The sequence below is a fragment of the Ovis canadensis genome, chromosome 4, assembly GCF_042477335.2.
Source record: "Ovis canadensis isolate MfBH-ARS-UI-01 breed Bighorn chromosome 4, ARS-UI_OviCan_v2, whole genome shotgun sequence".
Classification (NCBI taxonomy): domain Eukaryota; kingdom Metazoa; phylum Chordata; class Mammalia; order Artiodactyla; family Bovidae; genus Ovis; species Ovis canadensis.
The window spans coordinates 51,724,866-51,748,062 of NC_091248.1; the positions used below are offsets into that span (position 1 = coordinate 51,724,866).

The following is a 23,197-nucleotide window of genomic DNA, read 5'->3' on the forward strand; positions in this document are numbered from 1 at the left end:
GTTAGAGTTTCATGGATGGAATGAGGAGCTAGATTTGAGATATTCAGTGTATAGATGTTCTGAAATATCATGGTCTTGGGTGAGAGGACTAGGGAATGTACCAGTGGAAACAGGAGAACCTCTAGAGCATACTGATAGATTTGTTACAGAAATTTTACCTTATGCATTTGTGGAACTGCTTAGTCTCTTTAAAGTTTTTGCACTCATGTCTGATGCTGGACTTTGAAGTCCACAGGGAAGGCAGTAAGAAGAGAAGAAGGATATAAAATGGGAGAGGAATTACTAGCTGGAACCTACAGGTATGAGCTGGAACCCAAGGAGGGAAGACTGAAACCCCTGATAGCAGTTGTTACCTCTGACCTTGATGTTGTGGGTGTATAGCAAAAGCCAGGGCCCTTAGTCATGGAGTTAAACACATACACCTGACCCAGGAGACAGATAAGCAGAAGGAGGTTCTTGGGAAGGTGGAGCAGTTGCAGAGATAAATATGAGAAAATGTGTATGTTACAAAATGATTGTTGTTTCCCTTCTACCCTCCAAATCTCTCAAGAATTTCCCCTTTGGCTCAACCTAAATGGAAACAGGGAGAAAGGGAGTCCTGGGAAAGGTAGCCAAAATGACCTGCTGCGAATCCACAAGAAGGGGTGACTATAGGTAGAGAAGAGATGAGGCTGTAGGTTTGAATCATGTGGCACTCAAAGTAGGTCAGGAATATGAAGTTTTTAGCAAATGTCCTTAAATGCAGAGGGCACATCCTTCTTCATTAATTCTTAAATGTGTTTGGTTGCAAAGAGGATGTTAATGGCTGGAGCTTGGACTGTGAGATGAAGGCCACCTACTGTGAATGGATAAGAAACAAGACAGGACTTCCCATGTGGTGCTAGTGGTAAAGAACCCACCTGCCAATGCAGGAGACATAAGAGATGTGGGTTCAATCCTTGGGTTGGGAAGATCCCCTGGAGAAGGGCATGGCAACCTACTTCAATATTCTTGCCTGGAGAATCCCATGGACAGATGAGATTGGTGGGCTACAGTCCATGGGTTGCAAAGGGTTGGACACAACTAAAGCAACTTTGCACGCATGCACTAGTAACAAGACAGAAAATGCTCCTGTTAGTTATACATTAGTTAGCTCCCTATTTCGTGACAGCAGCCCTGGTCTCACCTTCAAACCATGTTAACAAAAGGGAGAAGTAAAATTTGTCACATTTAAACCCCTATTGATTAGTGTTTTCTGCCACCTGCAATCAAACCTAATTCAAACTTACAGAGTGGATTCAGTAGAAAATAAGAGGTCAACACATGAAGACAGATTATAGCCAATTATTTTGAAGGATTTTATCTATAAATTGGTCCCTAGTTGGAGGATCAGTGAAAATAGGGAGAGTTTTTTTATGATGGGATATGTTACTATATTTTTCTGTAAGATTGGGGATTATCTAATGGAGAGTTATTATTTATCTTATGGGGCTTCCTAGGTAGCAAAGAGTAAAGAATCTGCCTGCAATGAGGGAGACCTGGGTTCAATCCCTGGGTTGGGAAGATCCCCTGGAGGAGGGCATGGCAATCCGTTTCAGTATTCCTGCTGGGAGAATTCCATGGACAGAGAAGCCTGTCAGAGCTACAGTCCATGGGGTCTCAAAGAGTCGGACACAGAGCAACTAACACTTTCACATTTATCCTATAGAAAAGGATTAAATTGATACAAGGAATTGTGAGGTGAAAAATAGGAATAATTGCATTCTTGGAGAAATATTTACTTGTCTGCTTATTCAGAATGGGGAAATTCTATTTAAATTATACTTTTATATAGATGTTACTATTATGGTTGAAAACTATAAAACCAGTATTCTTGGGATACAAGCAACTTTGCATAATTTTCAACTAGGCTTTCAGGAAAAAATGTACCATATTTTTAATATTGTAAAGCTTGCTTTGTTGAAAATAACTGGTGAAGTAGACTTTTCATTTTAAAACACACATCAATCAGGAAATGTTTGATTTTCACCTTTATTTGCAACACACATTGTTTCTTGTATTTTAGTTCTGGATAAAGCTTGTCAAGTTTATTGTGAGAATATGATGTACCGATTAGCTTTTCATGCTTAGCTATTAAAATTTCATTCAAAGTGTACAGTTTTTTATTGAAATTCAACTCTTATACCTTTCTTGCAATAAGTGATCCACCTTCAGGTCATTAAGCAATTTGTTTAAATTCTCCTGCAATTAATTTTAGTCAGAGGTCAATGCACATATATTATTCTTGAAAACGTGCTAATTTATTAGTCAAATCTAATACAAAATAAACTTCTAGACTGAAATATTCTTTCCATCTAGATCTCTGGGGAAAGACATTATTTTATGTGGTTATATTTTTTGGCAAGCAAATAGAGTGAGGTTGGGATTTACTTGATATTTTGTTCATATTTTTCTTTATTTATTACCTAGTATAAACATGGGATTATATAAAGACATATTTACATGCAATTATATCATTGCGTAATGGTAATATTAGACATGTTTCAAGAATAAAACACAATAGTGTCATAGTGTCTTATACTTAAAGCACATTTTCACAGGAGATATTTTCCTATTTAATACATTTATTTCTGACATATTTATGGTCATCTCTTCAAAATTCTAAGCCTCTTGTTAAATAGTTTCTGAACAGAAATCTTGCTGTTTTTTAAATTAAATGCTCTATAAAGTACATTTAAATTATTTTTTCTTAACCACCAAAACCCATCTATCAGCCACATAAAGTGGTCATGCTCAGGATATAAAGGGTTAAAGCATGTTCTTTATTTTGTAGTAGGAAACAAATTGTGAACACAAATAGGCTTACAATGTGGTTTTTACAATTGAAAGCATGTAGTACCAGTCTTGGCCTCCACATGGTGCTAGTGTTATGTATTGGGACATCATAAGACAGAACTACCTGGTCACGCAAAATAACCACTCATACAGCCCATCAAATATAATTCCAGTAATGAAACAACAGATTCAAATGAAAAGACACTACACCTGAAATCCTGCCTTCTTTAAAATCTGGCTCATAAGCAATAACAATTTTGCCAAATCATTTGTGGAAATTATAGCAATGCTAAACAAAAGGCGAAATGAAGTAACGAGTTTAGATTTCTTCTTTCATCTTTGGGATCTCACCAGTGGGTTCAACATCATGTTCTTTTTTCTATGGATTGTTTTCGCTCTTCCATAGATGGTTATTTGGAATGGTGTTAAAGAAAGGAAGTCCTTGGGGGGAAAGAGTCTTCACAGGACTTCTGCCAGGTTTTTTCCTTTGAAGTCTAAGATTTGAAGTCTAAAATTCACTCTCATAGCCAAAATGTGATTTATTTTGAATATTCTGATTTTCTGTCAGATTCTTCACAACTTTAAAGTTAGTGTTTGTTTCCATTTATGTTAATGTGAAACAGGTACATTATGAGTTGATGGCAGCTTTATGTGATATATAAAAGCTTATATCCATCTGCCAACTGTATGACAGTTGAAGATACTATAAAATATTACAAAATATTTGGCCTTTTTCCTTAGTTTGTTGCTAACTGACGAATGGAGAATTGCATTGGCTTTATGTAAATCCTTTTCTTTCATAATGGAATACAATTGTTTTTTTCCATTTTATGTATTGGCCATTGTCCTCTGTAGAGTCAAAGTGAACAACTGAATAAATGATCCAAATAATTAACAGAAAGAAATTAATCTCTGACTTCCAGATAGTTTAAGCTATACGAGTGCCTTGCTTCCATCACACAAATATTTATTGAATAAACTACCCTATGCCAGCTTGTTTGGGTCTGGTTTAACCAGTGATAGTTAAACGACAGTGGAGATCATAGAGAAAATGAAAGAGGATTCAAGACTTGAAATAAAAGACAAGTGAAAAAACATTACATTAAATTATCACTTACTTTCTTCCCTTCTTCCTTCCTTCCTTTTTTTAAAGTAAATAATCCATAAACTGACCTTGAAAAAATTAGATCACTTCTAACCAGAAAGACAAAAAATTACACGTGGTCTTAAATTCTAGAATGAGATTAAAGAAGCCCATGGATGGATAACTTCTTTATTACAGTTTATGGCATTTATTGTTGGCCTCATACTGAGTCCCTCTCTTAAGTGGACTGACTATAAATTGCTTTATTTCCTTTAGGTATATAAGTGGTAACATTTTTTTGAAAATGTTGGAATCTTTTGGACAAAATAATATAAACATCAATAACTATTGGTAAGTGAATTATTAGCCTTAAATCCTTTCTTGGAAACGTCTTTCTTCCCCTGCAACCATAACTAGACATGTGTTTGTGTGTGTATGTATGCCTGTAAGTGTGTGTATATTTATATGTGTATATATACGTATCAGTTCAGTTCAGTTCAGTGGCTCAGTCATGTCCGACTCTTTGTGACCCCATGAATCGCAGCACGCCAGGCCTCCGCGTTCATCACCATCTCCCGGAGTTCACTCAGACTCACATCCATTGAGTCCGTGATGCCATTTACACAAATAGTCACCATTATTATCTGACAGATACTATTATTATCTGACAGTCACTATTATTATCTTCTTTTAATACTTATTTGTTGCACAATTACTGCATGTTGCTATATGGAATAATGATTATTAACAGAAAAAAAACTATTTCTTGGGTGCCTTTGATATTGGATCTTTAGTAATTTGCCTACTGTATTTAGCTCCGGTGTTGTGCCTGACTGCCAAGCTCCAAAGACCCTAGTCAAACCTAACAGCTTACGGAATGGTCTGAACGGAGAGTACACTGCCATCTGACATTACCTTGGATGGAGGCTTTTATGTGGTGAGTTTAACCTCAGTCATTGAGGCTGGTTGTTGGTTAATGTACAAACCGCCTTGAAAGGTTTTTATTATAAAACTATACTACTTCCTGTTGGAGAAGGAAGTGGCAACCTGCTCCAGTATTCTTGCCTTGAAAATCCCATGGACAGAGGAGCCTGTCAGGCTACAGTCCATGGGGTGCCAAGAGTCAGACATGACTTAGCGACTAAACCATGTTATGTCCTTATTAATACTTAATAAAGATAAGTTCCAGAGAGTGTAATAATTTGAAGAGTCAATATAAAGTCTTTAAATAGTATTCTCCAAGAAGGCAAGTGTAATGGTTGGAACTCAGGCCCTGGAGTTTGGGTGTGAGAGTCCAGATCTGTTGCTTTATCAGTACTCCACGGGCGGTAAAAAAAAATCTGCCTGTAATGCAGGAGACCCTGTTCAATCCCTGGGTCAGGAAGATCCCCTGGAGAAGGGTATGGCAACACCCTCTAGTATTCTTGCCTGCAGAATCCCATGGAGAGAGGAGCCTGGGGCTTACTGTCCAGGGGGTCACAAAGAATTGGACACGGCTGAGCGACTGACACTCTCAGCTTCACCTCAGGCAAATAGTTACTTAACATCTGTGTCCCCGATTCTTCTTCTGTGTAAATGGCGGTATAAATGGCTTCACTGAATACAGCTGTTGTCCCCATTAAACTGGATTGTATGTGACTGTGCCCTGTATGGGTTCTAGCATGTAGGAAACAAGTGAAAATTTGTGTTATTATTATTATAGTAGTCATTTTTGTTCTACTGAAATGGAATAAATTTGAAGTTCAGTGCTAGGTGCTTAAGATACTAATCATGGATCAAGAACAAGTCACCATCAGTGACAACTGTAGCTCAAAAGTATGTGTTAAAACAGGTATCAGTTCAGTCAGTTCAGTCGCTCAGTTGTGTCCGACTCTGCAACCCCATGAATCGCAGCACACCAGGCCTCCCTGTCCATCACCATCTCCCAGAGTTCACTCAGACTCACGTCCATCGAGTCTGTGATGCCATCCAGCCATCTCATCCTCTGTCGTCCCCTTCTCCTCCTGCCCCCAATCCCTCCCAGCATCAGTCTTTTCCAATGAGTCACCTCTTCGCATGAGGGGTCCAAAGTATTGGAGTTTCAGCTTTAGCATCATTCCTTCCAATGAACACCCAGGACTGATCTCCTTTAGAATTGACTGGTTGGACCTCCTTGCAGTCAAAGGAACTCTCAAGAACCTTCTCCAACACCACAGTTTAAAAGCATCAATTCTTCGGTGCTCAGCTTTCTTCACAGTCCAACTTTCACATCCATACATGACCACTGGAAAAACCATAGCCTTGACTAGATGAACCTTTGTTGGCAAAGTAATATCTCTGCTCTTTAATATGTCTTCTAGGTTGGTAAAAAAAAAAAAAAAAAAAACCAGAAAATTATAATGTATTATTATGGAAGTTTCTGTTACATTTTTAAAGGTAACTAATTGGATTTCTGCCTTTATAAGGAATTCTCTATTACCTATAAGAAAGAGTATGTCGGGAAACCTCCCAGGATCTATAAATTAAAGATTTCTAGAGTTAGTGGCACACATAATTTCATTTTTGCCATAAAAAGGGCATAAAAAGTCACTGCTCTTTGATTAAAATCAATTGAAGATGATGCCTATCTCAAAATGCTTATGCTTTTCTTTATTCTCTAGGACATAGAAAAAATTAGAATAAATCTAGTATGAGTCAGAAACAAAGAACTCAAGATTCTACCAAATGTAAATTTTGCCCAAATTTTATGTCTTTTTTTAATAATAGATGATCAAAGTGGAAAAATAAAAGTTCAGTGTTTTAAAATAATTAAATATGTCGATGACATCAGAATGGTATCAGCCAAATCTCTTTCACACAAAGCAACTAGATTGGATCCCGGCTGATAGTGAACTACTCTCAATAACATACAAATCAGGGAAAATTTAGTTTTCCCTTTTCCATCATCCTGTTGAATTGTTGAATGTGGGAAAAAGTGAATCCAGACTTCTGGAATCCTGACCAATAAACGCATCAACAGTCTTAGTTATAAAACCCATCAGCCTTAATGCTATAGTGGCAGCAGTAGCTGGCCGTATTGGTAAGTGATTTGAGATGCTCCAGAATGTAGGGCTAGCAAAAGTGAAGGAAGGTTTAGTGATCCTGGAAGGTCATGACCACTGAAGAGAAAGTTTATCTTTAGTTCACAAAGGATCATCATCATTGCTGTCATGACATGTGGTTACTAATGGTTTAATCATGATGTTCTTGAGATGCAGCACTGTTTGTTCACATATAAATACTGTTCATGACATTTTTGTGTGCAGTGCTCAACTGGAAAAGCTAAGGGCATAGCCATCCCATTCTAAAAGTAACATAGGGATTCATGTTACCTCTCACTCAACCCTCAACTATCCACATCTCTCTCTAGCTGTATTAGTATAATAACTTCTACTGAAATAAGTTTTAATAGTAGATAGGAAGAAATACAATATTAGTGACTTATTTTTGCTATATGTTTGTCCATGAGCCTGTTTCCCAAAGCACAGTGAAGTAAAGTCGCTCAGTCGTGTCCAACTCTTTGAGACCCCATGGACTGCAGCCTACCAGGCTCCCCCATCCCTGGGATTCACCAGGCAAGAACACGGGAGTGGGTTGCCATTTCCTTCTCCAATACATGGAAGTGAAAAAGGAAAGTGAAGTTGCTCAGTCGAGTCTGACTCTTAGCGACCCCATGGACTGCACCCTACCAGGCTCCTCCGTCCATGGGATTTTCCAGGCAAGAGTACTGGAGTGGGATGCCATCACCTTCTCCACCAAAGCACAGTAAGTGGGTGCATTTAGTTAGGAGAGACTATGTATGCTAATGATAACAAGTAAACCAAAAGGCTTAACATGGCATATGTTTAGTTCTTGCTTGTATAAAGTTTTCTGTGGGCTGGATAACTTTCCAGGGCAACTGTCCCTACTATGATGATTCAATAATCCAAGATGCCTCAATCTTGTACCTTCACATTTCAACATATGACCTCCTTCTTTTCTTCAGCCCTTGTTGCAGAAAGTACTTGAGAGAGAAAGAATTGCTTAGTAGTATTTCACTGCCTCAGCCTAGATATGATACATGTCACTTCTGCTCATTTATTTGGTCAGAAATTTTCACATGTGGTGACATATATACAATGGAATATTACTCAGGCATAAAAAGGAACACATTTGAGTCAGTTCTAATGAGGTGGATGAACCTAGAGCCTAATATACAGAGTGAAGTAAGTCAGAAAGAGAAAGACAAATATTGTATGTTAATGCATATATATGGAATCTAGCAGGATGTACTGACAAATCTGTTCACAGAGCAGCAATGGAGACACAGACACAGAGAACAGACTTATGCACAAGGGTGGGGGGAAAGAAGGAGAGGGTGAGATGAATGGACAGAGTAGCATGGATGCATATACACCAGTGTATGTAAATAGAGAGCCAATGGGAATTTGCTGTACAACTCAGGGAACTCAGACTGGGGCCCTGTAATAATCTAGAGGCTGGGAATGGGTGGCAGGTGGGAGGGAAACTCAAGAGGTAGGGGACATACGTACGCCTTTAGTTCATTCATGTTGATATATGACAGAAATCAAACCAATATTGTAAACCAATCATCAATCAATTACAAATAAATAAATATTTTAAAAAAAATTGTCACATGGCTTAGCATACCTGCCAAGGGGTTGAGAAATTTCGGCTCCCGTATTTATATCCTGTTTCCTTGGGGAGGAAGAAAAGAAAGAATGGATATTCTCCAGGGTATTAGTAAGTAGAGAGTCCCATCCCACCATATGTGAAATAATTTTAAGTGGTGCAGAGAAGCTTTTTACAATTTTTGCTTGTTTTCAACATGTATTTGAAAAATGTAAGTGCATGCTGTAGCTGTGGCTTCATTTTATATAAATTTAAACTTAAATTGCAGATACTATAGTCATGATAAAAATGGTAGAAAGTAGCAAACAGATATCGCATATTGTAATAACACTGACCTAAAAGAACCACTGTGAAACTGAAATATTAGTATGTAAAACTTTAAGTAAATTGGGAGTACAAGGTGGGGCATTAGAATCTGCTCTTAGCAGATACCCTATGTGATTCAGCAGCAAACTGTCTGGGACCACATGCTGGGAGGATTGTTTCAGAGGCCAGTTGCTCTTCTGCTGTTAAAATTGGAGAAATAGGGACAGGGGAGCCCTGAACTGCAGATAAGTTCTCAGTTCTGGCCTTTTTTCTCACTTTCTTGTTGCAACAGTTAACAACCAAGGGTTTGGACAGAAGCATTTGACCTGGTAGGGAATGCCTTCAGCATTACCATTTTCCTTCTTACTTGGTTTTTATTTTTGTTTTAGATCGTTCAAACTGGCAATCTCACTCCTCTCAGATCAAATATAATAATATAGAGAGATATTACTGGTAGTTCCAAAAGCCTTTCCATTAACTTAAGCTCTTCATTCACTGTTGGTGCTGTCAGTTTTATTATTATTGTTTCTATTTACATGTTTTCCAAGGGTGCCTAGAAATCTCTCCCAAGGAAGGTGGCTTTGATGTCCTAATTTGTCTATAACATTCTTTCTCCATGATATTAATAGAAAACTCTCTTACTTAAAAAAAAAAAATGTTTGGTTTGGATGATAAGTTGTATGATGACCCTGCTCCTGAGAATTCTCTTATTTTATGATGTGAATGACTGATTTGGTCCTAATGACTCTTCATTCCTTTGCTTGTGGCTAGAGCCATACAGGGGTAGCCAAGGCTATGGTTAGTGTTTTTAACAGTCATTTTGGGGGGACATCATCTGTATGCTCTGTATAGACTAGAAAAAAGGACAAAAGGACATGGAGAGAAGTTAAAGGGAGTAAGCAATGACATTGATGACGGAAGGATAAACCAAGCACATTTTTGAGGCACCCAAAGGAGTTCATGAATCTTGCACAGACTTCAACTCTAACCTTATCTAAAGGAGGACATATAAACACTGAAGATGAATCTGGGTGTACAGCAGTATGTATGTAACTAGCACCCATAACATTTATCCCTACATCAGTAGTTAATGGTGTGGATTCTGTATCCTATGAAACGGTTGTGAAATGTTACATTGCTTTAGTTTCATAATAGGGTTAGGTCAGGCCCTGTACAAGCTTAAATGGAATTTCATTTGCATGAGTGTGGGCATGCATTTGTAATAAAAGTTATACCCATCATATTTACTTTTTCTGGAATCCTACTGTTAGATAACACATCTAAAAGCTACTATTTAATTTCTAGTTATTTCAATTCTGGAAGAAAGTAAAAGAGGATTCCAAAGGTATGTTATAGCACACTTAGAACAACTTTTAAGTCTATAGCTCATCAGACTGGCTCTTAAAATATGCAAGTGCCTACAAAGACCACCCCAGCTTAAAAGTATCTAAATACTTCATGTTACTGTACTGTTAAATAATGTTTAGAGTTTGTTATCTTTTGTAGACCTTGAAATCTAATTATTTATAATATCCAGTGACATTTACATGTTGCTGACTATACTTTGCTTGTAGTAGAACATATCACACTTAGGAAAATGGACAAAGAATGCTTGGTTCTACATTTGTTTATATATAATGCAAAATAACTCTTTATCTTTTTGTTGTAAATGCATTATTTTAAAACCATAATTCTCAAGAAGTGTTCTTAATCATTACCTTTTAAAATGCAGAATGAAAAAGAGTTGAAATCATTTGTTGATCATTAACTTTAAACTATCAAGTCAAATATCCATTCAACTTAATTGGTATCTTAAAATAATACCATTCATTTCCATGCCAACAGCTATGGAGTGTTTGGTTTAGTTTTTGAGATTGATTGAAAGTAGATTGTAAAGTTGACCTATTGTGTTAAGCTTATTTACACAAACATAGTGTCTTGGAAAATGAATTCTAAAAGTGCATAGCAGTTGAACCCCAAGGTATTTTACATCCCAAGTTTTCTAGTACCTAACTGGGATCTGTCCCACAGAGAATCTCACTTACTATAGTTATCTTATATAGGAAAAGAATCACTTCAAAGTTAATTATTCCAAAATTTGAGGTGGAATTTATGATCTGCTTATAAAAAAGAATTTGCTTTTGATTTGAAGAATTTGCACATTTGAAGAATGGCACAAGAAACTTTGTTGGTTTTAACCTATCGACAAAACAATCACAGACACATTTTTTCAGGTTCTTGAAAAGCTTTCCTTATAGCAGTTGAAAATGACATTTCTAAGATGCAATCAATATAAAAAGGCAAAAATGTGGGGAAAAATGCAATTTCAGTGGAAACGGAACAAAAAATCAATTTGAGTACTGAATGGTGACAGATAGATTGTTTAAAATGAATCTGTATTTACTCAAGGGTTAATCCTGATGAGTGAGAATTTAAAAGCCCTTCCTGACCCTTCATCCTCTTAGGTTATACTGATTTTTAAGTAAGCAGCCTATTGTATATCGTTCTCCCTCCTGATTCCCCTTTCCCATCAAAATGTGAACTTCTCTCCTGTCGCTGAGTGACGTGGGGCCAATAATACTGGGAGGGCGGGTGGGACGAGGGCACGTGGACCAGAAACACTTCCTAGAAACAGCAAGTATGCTGCTCAACCCCGCCTGAACTTTCCCCGTAAACACAGCTCGCCGACAGCGGCATCCCTGCTGGGTGGATCCTGCAACTCCTGGAGGGAATGGCACTTCTTGTTTTTAATTAGCAAGGTGAAAGGTGAATTAAAACTAGCTGTTTGGCAAGTCAGTGCAAGAAGCTGACTTCTGAGAGGCTTCAAGGAGCCAGAAGAGAAGAGGAGCTCCACGGGGGCGAAGGCAGTGCGTGTGCTGGGCTTGTTGTTGTTTTTTCTGAATGAATCGCTTGCATAAGTGACTCAGATAATACACTTTCTTCCTGAATCTCCCCGCTTAGTGACTGAAAAGAGCTCTAGGCAGGACACGGCAATGAAGATTCACTCCTTGGAATGTCCTCTTGCTCCCGGCTTATAAACAACTGTCCTGGGGAAAGGCAGGTTTTACATATCCAAACACAGCCTGACAAATGGCACTTTGGAACTGTGCTTTCTGATGACAACGCGTTCGATTTGTGACAAAGCCTCTCTCATACGCTGCCCCTGGAGGGGAGTCCTAAGTAAAACTCACCCCGCCAGAGAGTGAGGATCGCAGCGGCAGGCAGCATGGCATCGGCTGGGCACCTCGTCACCTGGCTCCTGTGGGGCTACTTGCTGGAGCTGTGGACAGGAGGTCACACAGCTGACACCCCGCACCCCCGCTTACGCCTGTCACATAAAGGTAGGTGACCTTTTGTTTAGAAAAAATGAGAAAAAAATTAAAATCATTTAACGTTGATCTTTGGTCTCCAGACTCTTAACATGCACCTGAAAAAAATTACTGCAAAATTGACGCTTCTAAGTACCTTTAATGAATAGGTCATAGCTAACCACAGCTGAAAATAGTGTAAAATCACAGGCTAACTTTAGAGATGTTATTTTTGTCTTGTAAATATTAGGTTTTGTTAATAAGTTCACAAACTAGCTGACACAACAGGAGAGAGAAGGAAGCAGGTTGTAAAGAGCTTTGAGGGGCTGAATGCACCAAGTTAGCAGTGGATATTTAAATATCAATTCATGCATAAAGGGAAGCAAGGATGTTAGGGAAGAGCTGTAGAAATAGAGGTGCAATTGATTTTTTTTGTTTTGTGTTGTCCATAATGGGGATGAAAAGAGGAAAAAAGATTCTTGAGAATAAAATGATTCCTTGCCCATTATAACAAAGTCATCACTATGTGATTAAAATGACTGTTTTAAACTAGCTTTCTAATTAAATTGATTATTAGAAATTTTTTATATGTGGCAAGAAAAAAATCAGTTAACAATCCCTGTAAACTAGTTTAAAGTGTTAGATACTGTACACTAGCATCTATTCTTTTTTTAATGTAAATTTGTATTGCTTAATTGAAGATCTATCTTCAATTGAAATGCTTATTTTATTCTGCTACTCTGTTTTGTAAAGCAGCATTTAGTCATAAATAAATGATCAAATGGTAGCTTTTGCATCAAGGCCCTTAAAAGCCAGTCATGAATAGGTTTGATGACCCTTCCTATAAACAAATAAACAAGCAACAACAAAACCTATACTCTATGAAAGTGACTTTGCTGACTTAAAAGTTTTTTGAAATAAATTTTCAGGAAAGAAGTATTTGTTATCATTAATCATTGAGACAGATAATAGATGGAATAGTGAAAATTACATAAGAAACATTTTTCAATTGTGTAAGCTTTTAAATTGTCTCCCACTGTAGAAAGCATTCTGTATTTTTAAAACATGAGTGTGATCTTTACCAGAAGGAAAAACCAAACAGGAGGCCTCAATTTTAATGTCACTATTTTTTTTTGTTTTTTATTGGACAATTATCAGTTGATTTGATTATAGAAATGTCTTATCTTAGAACAGCTAAAAATCTATGGATATTTTCCTAGTTTAAATAGATTTCTGATAATACTCCCAAGTATGTAGCATAAACTTAAGAAACACTTGACCCTGCGTTTGTAAAGTATTTAAAATATAGTGCCTAGAATTAGTACAATTCATTTAATTTGGAAAGATGTATTACGGTATGTACCAACATACATATTCCTAAGAAGTTAAGATCAATTATACCTAAATGCTAAAATTTGATGTGATGGAATATGGACACATAAGGATGTCAGATAAAGAAAACATAATAATGGATTCTTTTTCTATTGTAGACAAGTGGATAAGCTGCCAAATTTGTCAAGTTACCATTCTGCTATGCATGGTATCAACCTTCTATACTTTATTACTTGGATGCTTATTTTTTGATAGCGCAATATCAGTATTTCCAGAGATATCTCATTTTAATATTTTTCCTTGGGGAACTTCTAATTTAGTTAGAGCATACCAGAACTCTGGTACATAATGTTGTCATCAGCCTCATCTTCAACACATCTCTCTTGATCCGAGAAGTAACTGTAACTGATTTTATGAGTTGTGTTAAGTGATGTGGGAGGACCACTGCTTGTATCTATGAATACTAAACTGAAAACTGCCGGAAGATTTTCTCTTGGCTTTTGTTAACCTTTTGATTTAATGGCACTAGCTGAAAATGTGCAATGTTGTGCTTTTATATAAAGATGGTATAGAGTTACCTGAAAATAGGATGTTCCCACCTGTGCAATTTAATTGCCAAAGTCAGTTACAATATCACACCAGAGATGCAACCTGAAGCAGCAAATGCCTCCTGCACTGCAGGTGTTTCATTGAAAGGGAAGCACAGAGCTGTCAGAGTAGTGACATTCTGTCCCATTAATACAGTAAAAATAACACATTCACCTCTCTACACTTCAGAATCAATGGATATTTTAGCAGTGTCCAAAAACTGGGGACAGAATATTTTAGAGTATACTCTTTTGCTGTCATAAATGATATTCAAATAGGTGAAATTTTAATAGTAAATTAGGTGATTAATATTGTAAATGAATGTATGGTCATTAAAAATAAGATACACGAGACATAAGTAATCTAGCACCTTTGCACTGCTGCCTGACCCCCTGTGGAGAAATCCAGTAAGGCTTCCTGGAAGTGGTCTACTAGATATATCCAGGGATTCAATTCATAGCAATGGTCTATGCCATGTGGGAAAAGGGCAAGCATCTTTCTTATATCTTCCATTATCAAGATGGTGCTGGAGACCACAAGCCTCGTGTTTCTTCCCAAAGAGGAGGGGAAAGTCTCAGTGTCATATATTAATATAAAGCTTGAATTAAATTATATAAAAATATGTTCAGAAAAAAAGTATCCAGGAATTGCCCTTTTCCCTCTCTCCTTCATTCTTCTCTAAGCCTGCAAGTGGCATGTTCTTCAACAGAGCTTGAGAGAAGACCATCAGGATCAAAAGGGAGAAAAGGCGGAGAGGGAGGGGGACAAAGTAGAACATTGGGATCAAATATGGAGCATCTTATAGCTTATTAATCACTGCTCTCCACCCATAGTGGGATAATATTGAATTCTTCCCTCTTCTGCTGAATATCCACTCCACTCTGATATTAAGCAAAGATGCTAATTTAAGGCAAGCCTTGTAAATAAAGAAATGAAATATTTGCTTTTATTGAGGCAATACATATATCTTTGAATTCATTTTACAGGTTCAGGATAAATTGGATTAACCAAAACATACAAAGATAAAACAGCAAGATTCTGCCCTGCCCTATCAGAATGTTCAGTCAAGATATGGGTTGAGATTAACTATGTCAGACAAGAATTTGAAAGTTTCTGAACAGTTAAGAATTTATCATTAGTTTTATAGCCAATACCCTAAGGAGGGTAATTTTGATATAATTAGTACACATTTATAATATTCTACCCAAGGATTTCTTTGAAAAGTAGCTATAAGCCTCATGACAGAAAGGCAAGAGAATGAAGGCAAGAGATGGAGGGAGAGGTGCCCTGGTGGATCCAGCCACTTCCCTCTGTTGATGTCTGGTCTCCCCTTACTTTTCACCATCCTGCATTAATGAGGTTACAGGGAAGGCAAAAATATAGCCTTCCTGATAATGGAGCTCAAAGAAGAAAAAAACAAATGAGGAAAGAAGCCCATGTCAAAGAAGAAATCCCAGTGCATGTGGAAAGTCCCAGAAATGCAATCAAGGGAGGTTCCAGATGGGGTAGGTGTTCAAAACCCCAGAAGGGAATTCACAGTTGCAGAAGCCAAGCAGAATGGCTGCTGATAAGCAGAGGGTGTTATCCCAGGATGTTTGATGAAAAGACATAAATATGGCAGAAATTAAACAGCAAAAGTCACTCAGTCTTGTCTGACTCTGTGACCCCATGGTCTGCCGCCCACCAGGCTGCTCTGTCCACGGGATTCTCCAGGCCAGAATACTGGAGTGGGTTGCCATGCCCTCCTCCAAGGGATCGTCCTAACCCAGGAAGTGAGCCCAGGTCTCCTGCACTGCAGATGGATTCTTTATCATCTGAATCACCAGGGAAGCCCAAATATGACAGAGGATCATTGATAAAATATGTTGATATTATAAATGTAGATTTGAGCATTGAATACATATCTATACATATGGGGTAGTGAGTATTAACTGGTCTATCTGTATTTTAATTTTATAAGCAATTAAATGCATATTTTTCATAGTTCTGTACTGTGCCTCTCTCAGTCATGTCCGACTCTTTGCGACCCTGTGGACTGTAGCCTACCAGGCTCCTCCGTCCGTGGGATTCTCCAGGCAAGAATACTGGAGTGGGTTGCCATTTTCTTCTCCAGGGGATCTTCCCAACCCAGGGATCGAACCCGGGTCTCCCACATTGCAGGCAGACGCTTTAACCTCTGAGCGACCAGGGAAGAGCTCAGATTTGAAGTGAGAGGTCTCTACTCCAGGTATAATCTTTCCGCTTATACTAATGGTAGTTATCTGTGCCTCAGTTTCCTTAATTTGAAAATAGTGAGAGTACTGATATTTTTTACTGGGTTTTTGAGAAGATCAAAACAGAACAATACTATAAAAGCACCCTTTATAACCTAAAAATTATCTTACTGATGTTTCCTGAAGACTGATAGAAAATGAGAATATTAGAAGGAAACACAGTCTAAAGATAAAAAAAAAAACTTTCGGAAATGCCTTAAGTTTGGATATCAATAAGTCCCAGCATCTATAATGGTAGAATAGATGACAGCAAAATTTCATCATGATTTGCATAAAATTTGTAATCTATCCTGAATGCATTCACTCGAAATCCCATTTCATGCCTTTAGCCTCTACTTATAGTAATTTATAAGACAATTACATCATCTGCATATTCCAAGATTCACGGTCAGTGTTTTTGCAATAGATGTCTGCATATGTCTATTTGTTATGCACACTCGCCGTACACCACACATTCTAGAATTGTTTTCCCATTCATACAAAAAAATGAGATAAAATTCTAGGATAATTCAATAATAAATAAGCTTTGAATGATTATCCCAGAGGTTGTAGTATTTATTTTATATCCAGGGCCAGTTAAAAAAAGGCAGTGACTGAGCCGGTTTTTCCTGAACTGGCATAGCTTGGGTTTTTCAGCCAGTAACTAGGTATTATCAATAATGACATTAGTTACACATATCTGTGTGGTTAATAAATAAAACTGGTTATAAGGCATGATTCATAAAGAAAGCAGTTACAAAGGATCCAGGGGTGAATACAGACCAGATCTCCAGATCTCCGTGATGGAGAGTTAGTGAGAATTAATTGATAAGTTTATTAAGAAACAGTTTATATTTGAAAATAAAAAAAGAAGCCACTGGGTAAGATGAAAGGATTACAGTAAGTTTTGTTGAGGTTTTTTTTTACACAGAATGTACTTTTCATAGAAGTCTATGTAAGGATTTTAAATAAGACTATTCTTTGTATTTTCATCTGTTATTTACAAATATTGCTCATGTATCACAGAAATGCACCCGGATAATCCAAAGCTTCAGAATGGCTCTATGAATTATTCAGTTCATATGTATATGTTGAATATGACAGTGAGAAAAGTTATCTTTAATGTAAAACAGGGTGAGGGGAGGTCAGAATTAGAGAAAGTTGTAAATAAACGAGGTCAATTTTGAACCAAAAAATGATTTAGTCATATAAAATCATGTCTGAAAAATTTTGTGAAGACTGTGTTCTGTACATAATAAAGAACCAATACTTGTCCTTGACTAAAAAATACATGCAGTAATCGTTGTCACAATGGAATATTCTTTCAAAAATTTATGTTACAGTGTTATTTTATTGTCCATGTCAGATTTGTCATTTAATGAGGGTATTTCATAGAGATGGTCTCTCTTCCCGTCTGGGATAAGATGACTTGGTGGCCCCAGTTCTATGAGCACATAATAAAGCACCAAACATCAAACTGGTCAAAAAATTATCAAACTAGTAAAAAATTATTGTTAACAATCTGTTAAGTAGTTTTCTTTCACCAAGATATCTGTTGGAATCATCCTGGGGGGTTCTTAGTGGGAGAGCATACAAAGACTTACACAAAAGGTTTACTTTATCTTTGTGTTAAAACTCTTCTGTAGTTTAGTAGAGGAATTTAGTCTGCAGGAATCCAGAAATGGCTCTTTGCATGCATGCATGCCCCTTACATAGCCACTGCAGTGTTAAAATGTCTGGTAAGTTCAGTCTCAGGGAATTTAAAAGAAAACAAAACTGAAATTATGCCACTTACAACATTTTCCTAAAGGCGTAAAGATTTCGATTATTTTCTTGATTTCAATAGATAGGATCAATTGCTGTTAGTAGTCTTTAGCACAACATCTAATACTTTGGAATATCATATAAACTATACAAAAGATGATGATTATTTTAATGAAGAATTTTTTCCAAGTATGGTTTTACATAACATTTGGAGTGTAAGAGAAACTATCAATGTCATTAGTTATTTCTTGGGCTTAAGCAAGCATTATTCTTTGTACTCATGTTAAGGATGATAATGACAAGACTGGATATTTTATCAGCTGGATTTTCTGGACTATGAGTGAAAAAGATATGTTAATACCTCATTTGAACCAGGTATTATAGTTTCTGATAGTGGAGAACATTTTCTGTCAGAGAATGTGATGATTTCAAAAGCAGGAATGTTTGTGGAATTGATAAGTTGATTTCCTATAGCCCTGGTGGGTGGTCAAAGCATTTGGTGGGTTGGCTCCAATGCTTAGTTCAGAATATTCCCACCATAAGGCCTCATTGCCCTGGTAACTTTGACTCTACAACTAGTATGGAAAAGGAAAAGAGAAATTCATGACTTGCCTGATTTCTAGGGCTTAAAAACATATTTCTACTTCTATCTTTAATCTTCACTGCTTTCTGGTCAAGGACAGCTCATAGCCTTGGCACAGTGCACACAGAAAGGTAGTTTAGGCCCAAGAATTACAAGATACTCTCGCATTCTAATGTCAATAGCCTAAAAACTCTAGGTTTTAGATGTTGTTTATGGCTGCATGACTTGAGAAAGTTACCTATCTTTTCTGGGTATGAATTTTCTCATTTTTAAAATGGGATAATATTTAACTTGCAGCATCCTGAAAGAATTACATGAGACACTGCCAATTAGTGTGGTAAATACTTTAGCTTTAGGAAGCTTTTCATAAATTGCTCATGAATCAGAAGAGGTTCAGGGAGAATTAGCCTACTTTTGTTCCCTTTTTTATTCTAAAAGCAATCATGAGTTAATTATTAACTTAACCTCTTAAAATAAGGGAAAATTTTTAATCAACAGTTTTATCTTTTTTAACTTGAAAGCAAAGTTTCTTTGGTTTTGTTTTTAAATGAAGTCCAGCTCTACATGGAGTAGATGACTGGAAAGAAAATAGTATATTGGTATCTCTTATGCTTGTAAGTTACCATAAGGATATTTTATTGATAAATTAAGGAAAGTTGGAACTTTATCTGATGGCACTTTGGAGACAAGAGACCAAAGCCATAAAATAAACAGAAGTTACTAACAAAGGTAATTGCAGAGTGTCAGAAGTGAAACCAAACAGTGGCCTGTAAGCAATCAGCCCAACATATATTGTTTGCTTTGAAGGTGAAAGAAAGCTTTCCATTCTACCTTTCCCCTTGGACAAACAGGTAAGGTATATGCTGCCGAACACAGTTCCTTACCCTTAGTAGGTGTTCAGTCAATGTTCATTGACCAGGTATGTGAATAAAGCATAATGATTTAGAGCAGCCTTTTTTTTTTTTTTTTAAATACCTGATACTTGGGTGGGGTGAAGAGTACCAAAGAAACTAAGGAATCCAGAACAAATATTTATGGCTCCTTTGATAAAACATACATGAGGAGAAAGGCTGGGCTTTCTCTGCCTGTTCACCTTCCTTCACCTCAGCTTTGCACTGTGTGGAGATGCTGGGGCCTCCAGACACCTTCCAACAGGTCAACCATATTCTTTAGTCGATAATCAGTCCTCTTTAAAACAAAACAAAACCTACTTTTTGATGCTCTTGTCATTCTTGAACGATTGCCACAACCACTTCCATTACTTCTCTTATCACTTGCTGCTTTGACTTCTCCTCAGTGTTGTCACCAACTGCCTTCTCTCTTTTTCTCCCCACCTCTTTTCCAGATAGATATGATTTCTTCCCTACTTTAAGCCAAAGGTGAAATGAAAGCATTTTAAGTGAATGATGTCTATTTACTGGTCTGAGTTTACCTGAGTGTTTATTTTATTGGCTAGTTCAATGAATAGAAGACATAACTTTACTCATTAGGTGTTAAAAACGTGTTGAAATGTATGGCTTAGGAAATAATGAAATAGTAAATGTCTTACTAGTGACTTGGACAACTTACCCTGTTTGTGTAACCAGTGGGTGGCTGATGTTCCCAGCACTGTGGGGACTGGGGTGGGGGGAGAATTAGGGTCCTGAGCAGAGCCTGCCAGCCTGTTCCCTCTTTGGATAATGTTGAGCTTAGTAGAAAAATATTAATTATGTAAAACTATCTATTTCCAGGTAGCTTTGGTTCATTTTCTCTGAGTTATGATTTTTTAACTCTTTGAAACCGCAATAGGGTGTTTTATTTACAGGAAAGAGCAGAAGAGTAGCATCCCTAAGGCTATGTCTCAGTGGTGACTTTAGGTCGCTCAACCAGCTCCAGAACCAGAAGAGAACAGCAGCAGTGAAAATGCGAATAAAAAAGTGAGGGGTCAGCTGGGGACATTGACCTTTTCCCTCCTGACTAGTTTCCTCCCAGGAAATGATGGGAACTGAGGAGAGCTTTAAATTCAAAGCTCAGGATGCACTGTGGAAATGAAGCTGAAGAGGAAATGTGCTGACCGTGTTGCATATAGCAATTCACTCCTGCTGATTGCTTTTTTCCTAACCCTGAGTCAAAAATTTATCATGGACCATGTGATTTCAGAGATCCTTTCCAATTCTAGAAATGTAGGTCTCTTTACTTCTCCTCCCAGACCTCCCAGTGTGTCTCATTTCTCCAAAACACTTTGAACGTTTTATTAGGCGACAGCCTGTGCTAGTGGAAAGAGTATGTAAGGATTCAGAGTTTTAAAAAATCCTAGATTTGAATCTACAGCTTATCCTATTTGATGTCATGTTATTGATGCAAAATCACTGAACTTCTTTGGAGGCTTAATTTCCTCATAAGTACACAGGAACTAATTTCTATCTCATGTGATTGTTGTAGAAAATAGAAATATACCATGGAGATGTAGGATATTGTGAGATAATGACTTATTGTATTTTCTGACTTATGTGTCTTTAACTATGTTTTAACATCCTTGAGGGCAGGAGTATTTTTTTGGTGAGATCCTTGTGGGCAGAATAAAGTGAGTTAATCAGATCATTCTTAAACGCTGGAGGTTTAGTATCTACTGAGTAAAAACAAAACAAACCAAAAAAAAAAGTTTTATGATTGTTTTTGGCTTCCAGGTTATGGTCAAAATGACAAAAGTTTATGTCTTTAAGAGGTAGAGCTGCTGCTGAATAATTAACCTGAGAGAGGCTTAGTTGAGCTTCATCTCAGGGGAGATAATGTTACTTATGATACTTTTCTCATACTCTTCCTCCAACGTAGGGGCTGAGAGGAGATAGACACTGGGGTTAATCCAGTGCTGTACAAAGTGTCCGGGACTGGCAGGGTTAGCATCCCCTGTGAGCTACTGAATTAGGCTGTTGTTTAGTCACCAAGTCATGCCTGACTCTTTGTGACCCCATGGACTGTAGCATGCCAGGCTTCCCTGTCCCTCACCATCTCTTGAAGTTTGCCCAAGTTCCTGTCCATCGCACTGGTGATGCCATCCAACCATCTCATCCTCTGTCACTCTCTTCTGCCTTCAATCTTTCCCGGCTTTAGAGTCTTTTCCAGTGAGCTGACTGACTGTTCACATCAGGTGGCCCAAGTATTGGAGCTTCAGTTTCAGCATCATTCTCTCCAATGAGTATTTAGGATTGATTTCTTTTAAGATTACTTCTCTTGAAGTTTGCCCAAGTTCCTGTCCATCGCACTGGTGATGCCATCCAACCATCTCATCCTCTGTCACTCTCTTCTGCCTTCAATCTTTCCCGGCTTTAGAGTCTTTTCCAGTGAGCTGACTGACTGTTCACATCAGGTAGCCCAAGTATTGGAGCTTCAGTTTCAGCATCATTCTCTCCAATGAGTATTTAGGATTGATTTCTTTTAAGATTACTTGCTAGGCAAGGGGCTTTCAAGAGTCTACTCCAGCACCACAATTTGAAAGCATCGACTCTTTCAGGCTCTGCTTTCTTTATGTTCCAACTCTCACAAGTGTACGTGACTACTGGAAAGACCACAGCCTTGAATATAAGGACCTTTGTTGCAAAGTGATGTCTTTGCTTTTAAACACACTGTCTAGGTTTGTCATAACTTTCCTTTCAAGAAGCAATCATCTTCTAATTTCATGACTATGGTCACTATTCATGGTGATTTTAGAGCCCAAGAAAAGGAAATCTGTCACTACTTCCACCTTTTCCCCTTCTATTTGCCATGATGTGATGGGACCAGATGCCATGATCTTAGTTTTGTGTGTTTTTTTTTTTTTTAATGCTGAGTTTTAAGTCAACTTTTTCACTCTCCTCCTTCACCCTCAGCAAGAGGTTCTTTAGTTCCTCTTTGCCTTCTCCCATTATAGTGGTATCATCTGCATATCTGAGATTGTTGATATTTCTCCTGGTAATCTTGATTCCAGCTTGTAACTCATCCAGCCTGGCATTTCTCATGATGTGCTGTACATGTAAGTTAAATAAAAGGATGACAGTGAACAACCTTATCATGCTCCTTTCTCAATCCTGAACCAGTCATTTGTTCCATACAAGGTTCTAACTGTTGCTTCTTGTCCCACATACAGATTTCTCAGGAGATAAGTAAGATGATCTGGTATTTTCATCTCTTTAAGAATTTTCTGCAGTTTGTTATGATCTACACAGTCAAAGGCTTTAACGTAGTCAATGAAACAAAGGTAGATGTTTTTCTGGAATTCCGTTGTTTTTTCTATGATCCAGTGAATGTTGGCAATTTGATCTCTGGTTTCTCTGCCTTTTCTAAACCCAGCTTGGATGTCTGGAAGTTCTTGGTTCACATAATGTTGAAGCCTGGCTTGGAGGATTTTGAGTATAACCTTACTAGCATGGGAGATGAATGCAATTATCTGGGTTTGAACATTCTTTAGTATTGCTCTTCTTGGGAATTTGGATAAGGATTGACCTTTTCCAGTCCTGTGGCCACTTCTGGGTTAGCATCATCTTTTAGAATTTTAAATAGC

General features: G+C 37.5%; 1 protein-coding gene across 1 annotated transcript in view; it reads left to right on the forward strand.

Annotated features, from left to right (window-relative positions):
• Window positions 1-11,455: 11,455 nt before the first annotated feature.
• SEMA3E (semaphorin 3E) overlaps window positions 11,456-23,197 on the forward strand; it is a 274,042-nt gene continuing 262,300 nt past the window's right edge. Inside the window, exon 1 of the mRNA XM_069586651.1 lies at window positions 11,456-12,195. Within this exon, the coding sequence (XP_069442752.1) occupies window positions 12,081-12,195 (115 nt within the window). The 5' untranslated portion in view covers window positions 11,456-12,080. The remainder of the gene's footprint in view (window positions 12,196-23,197) is intronic.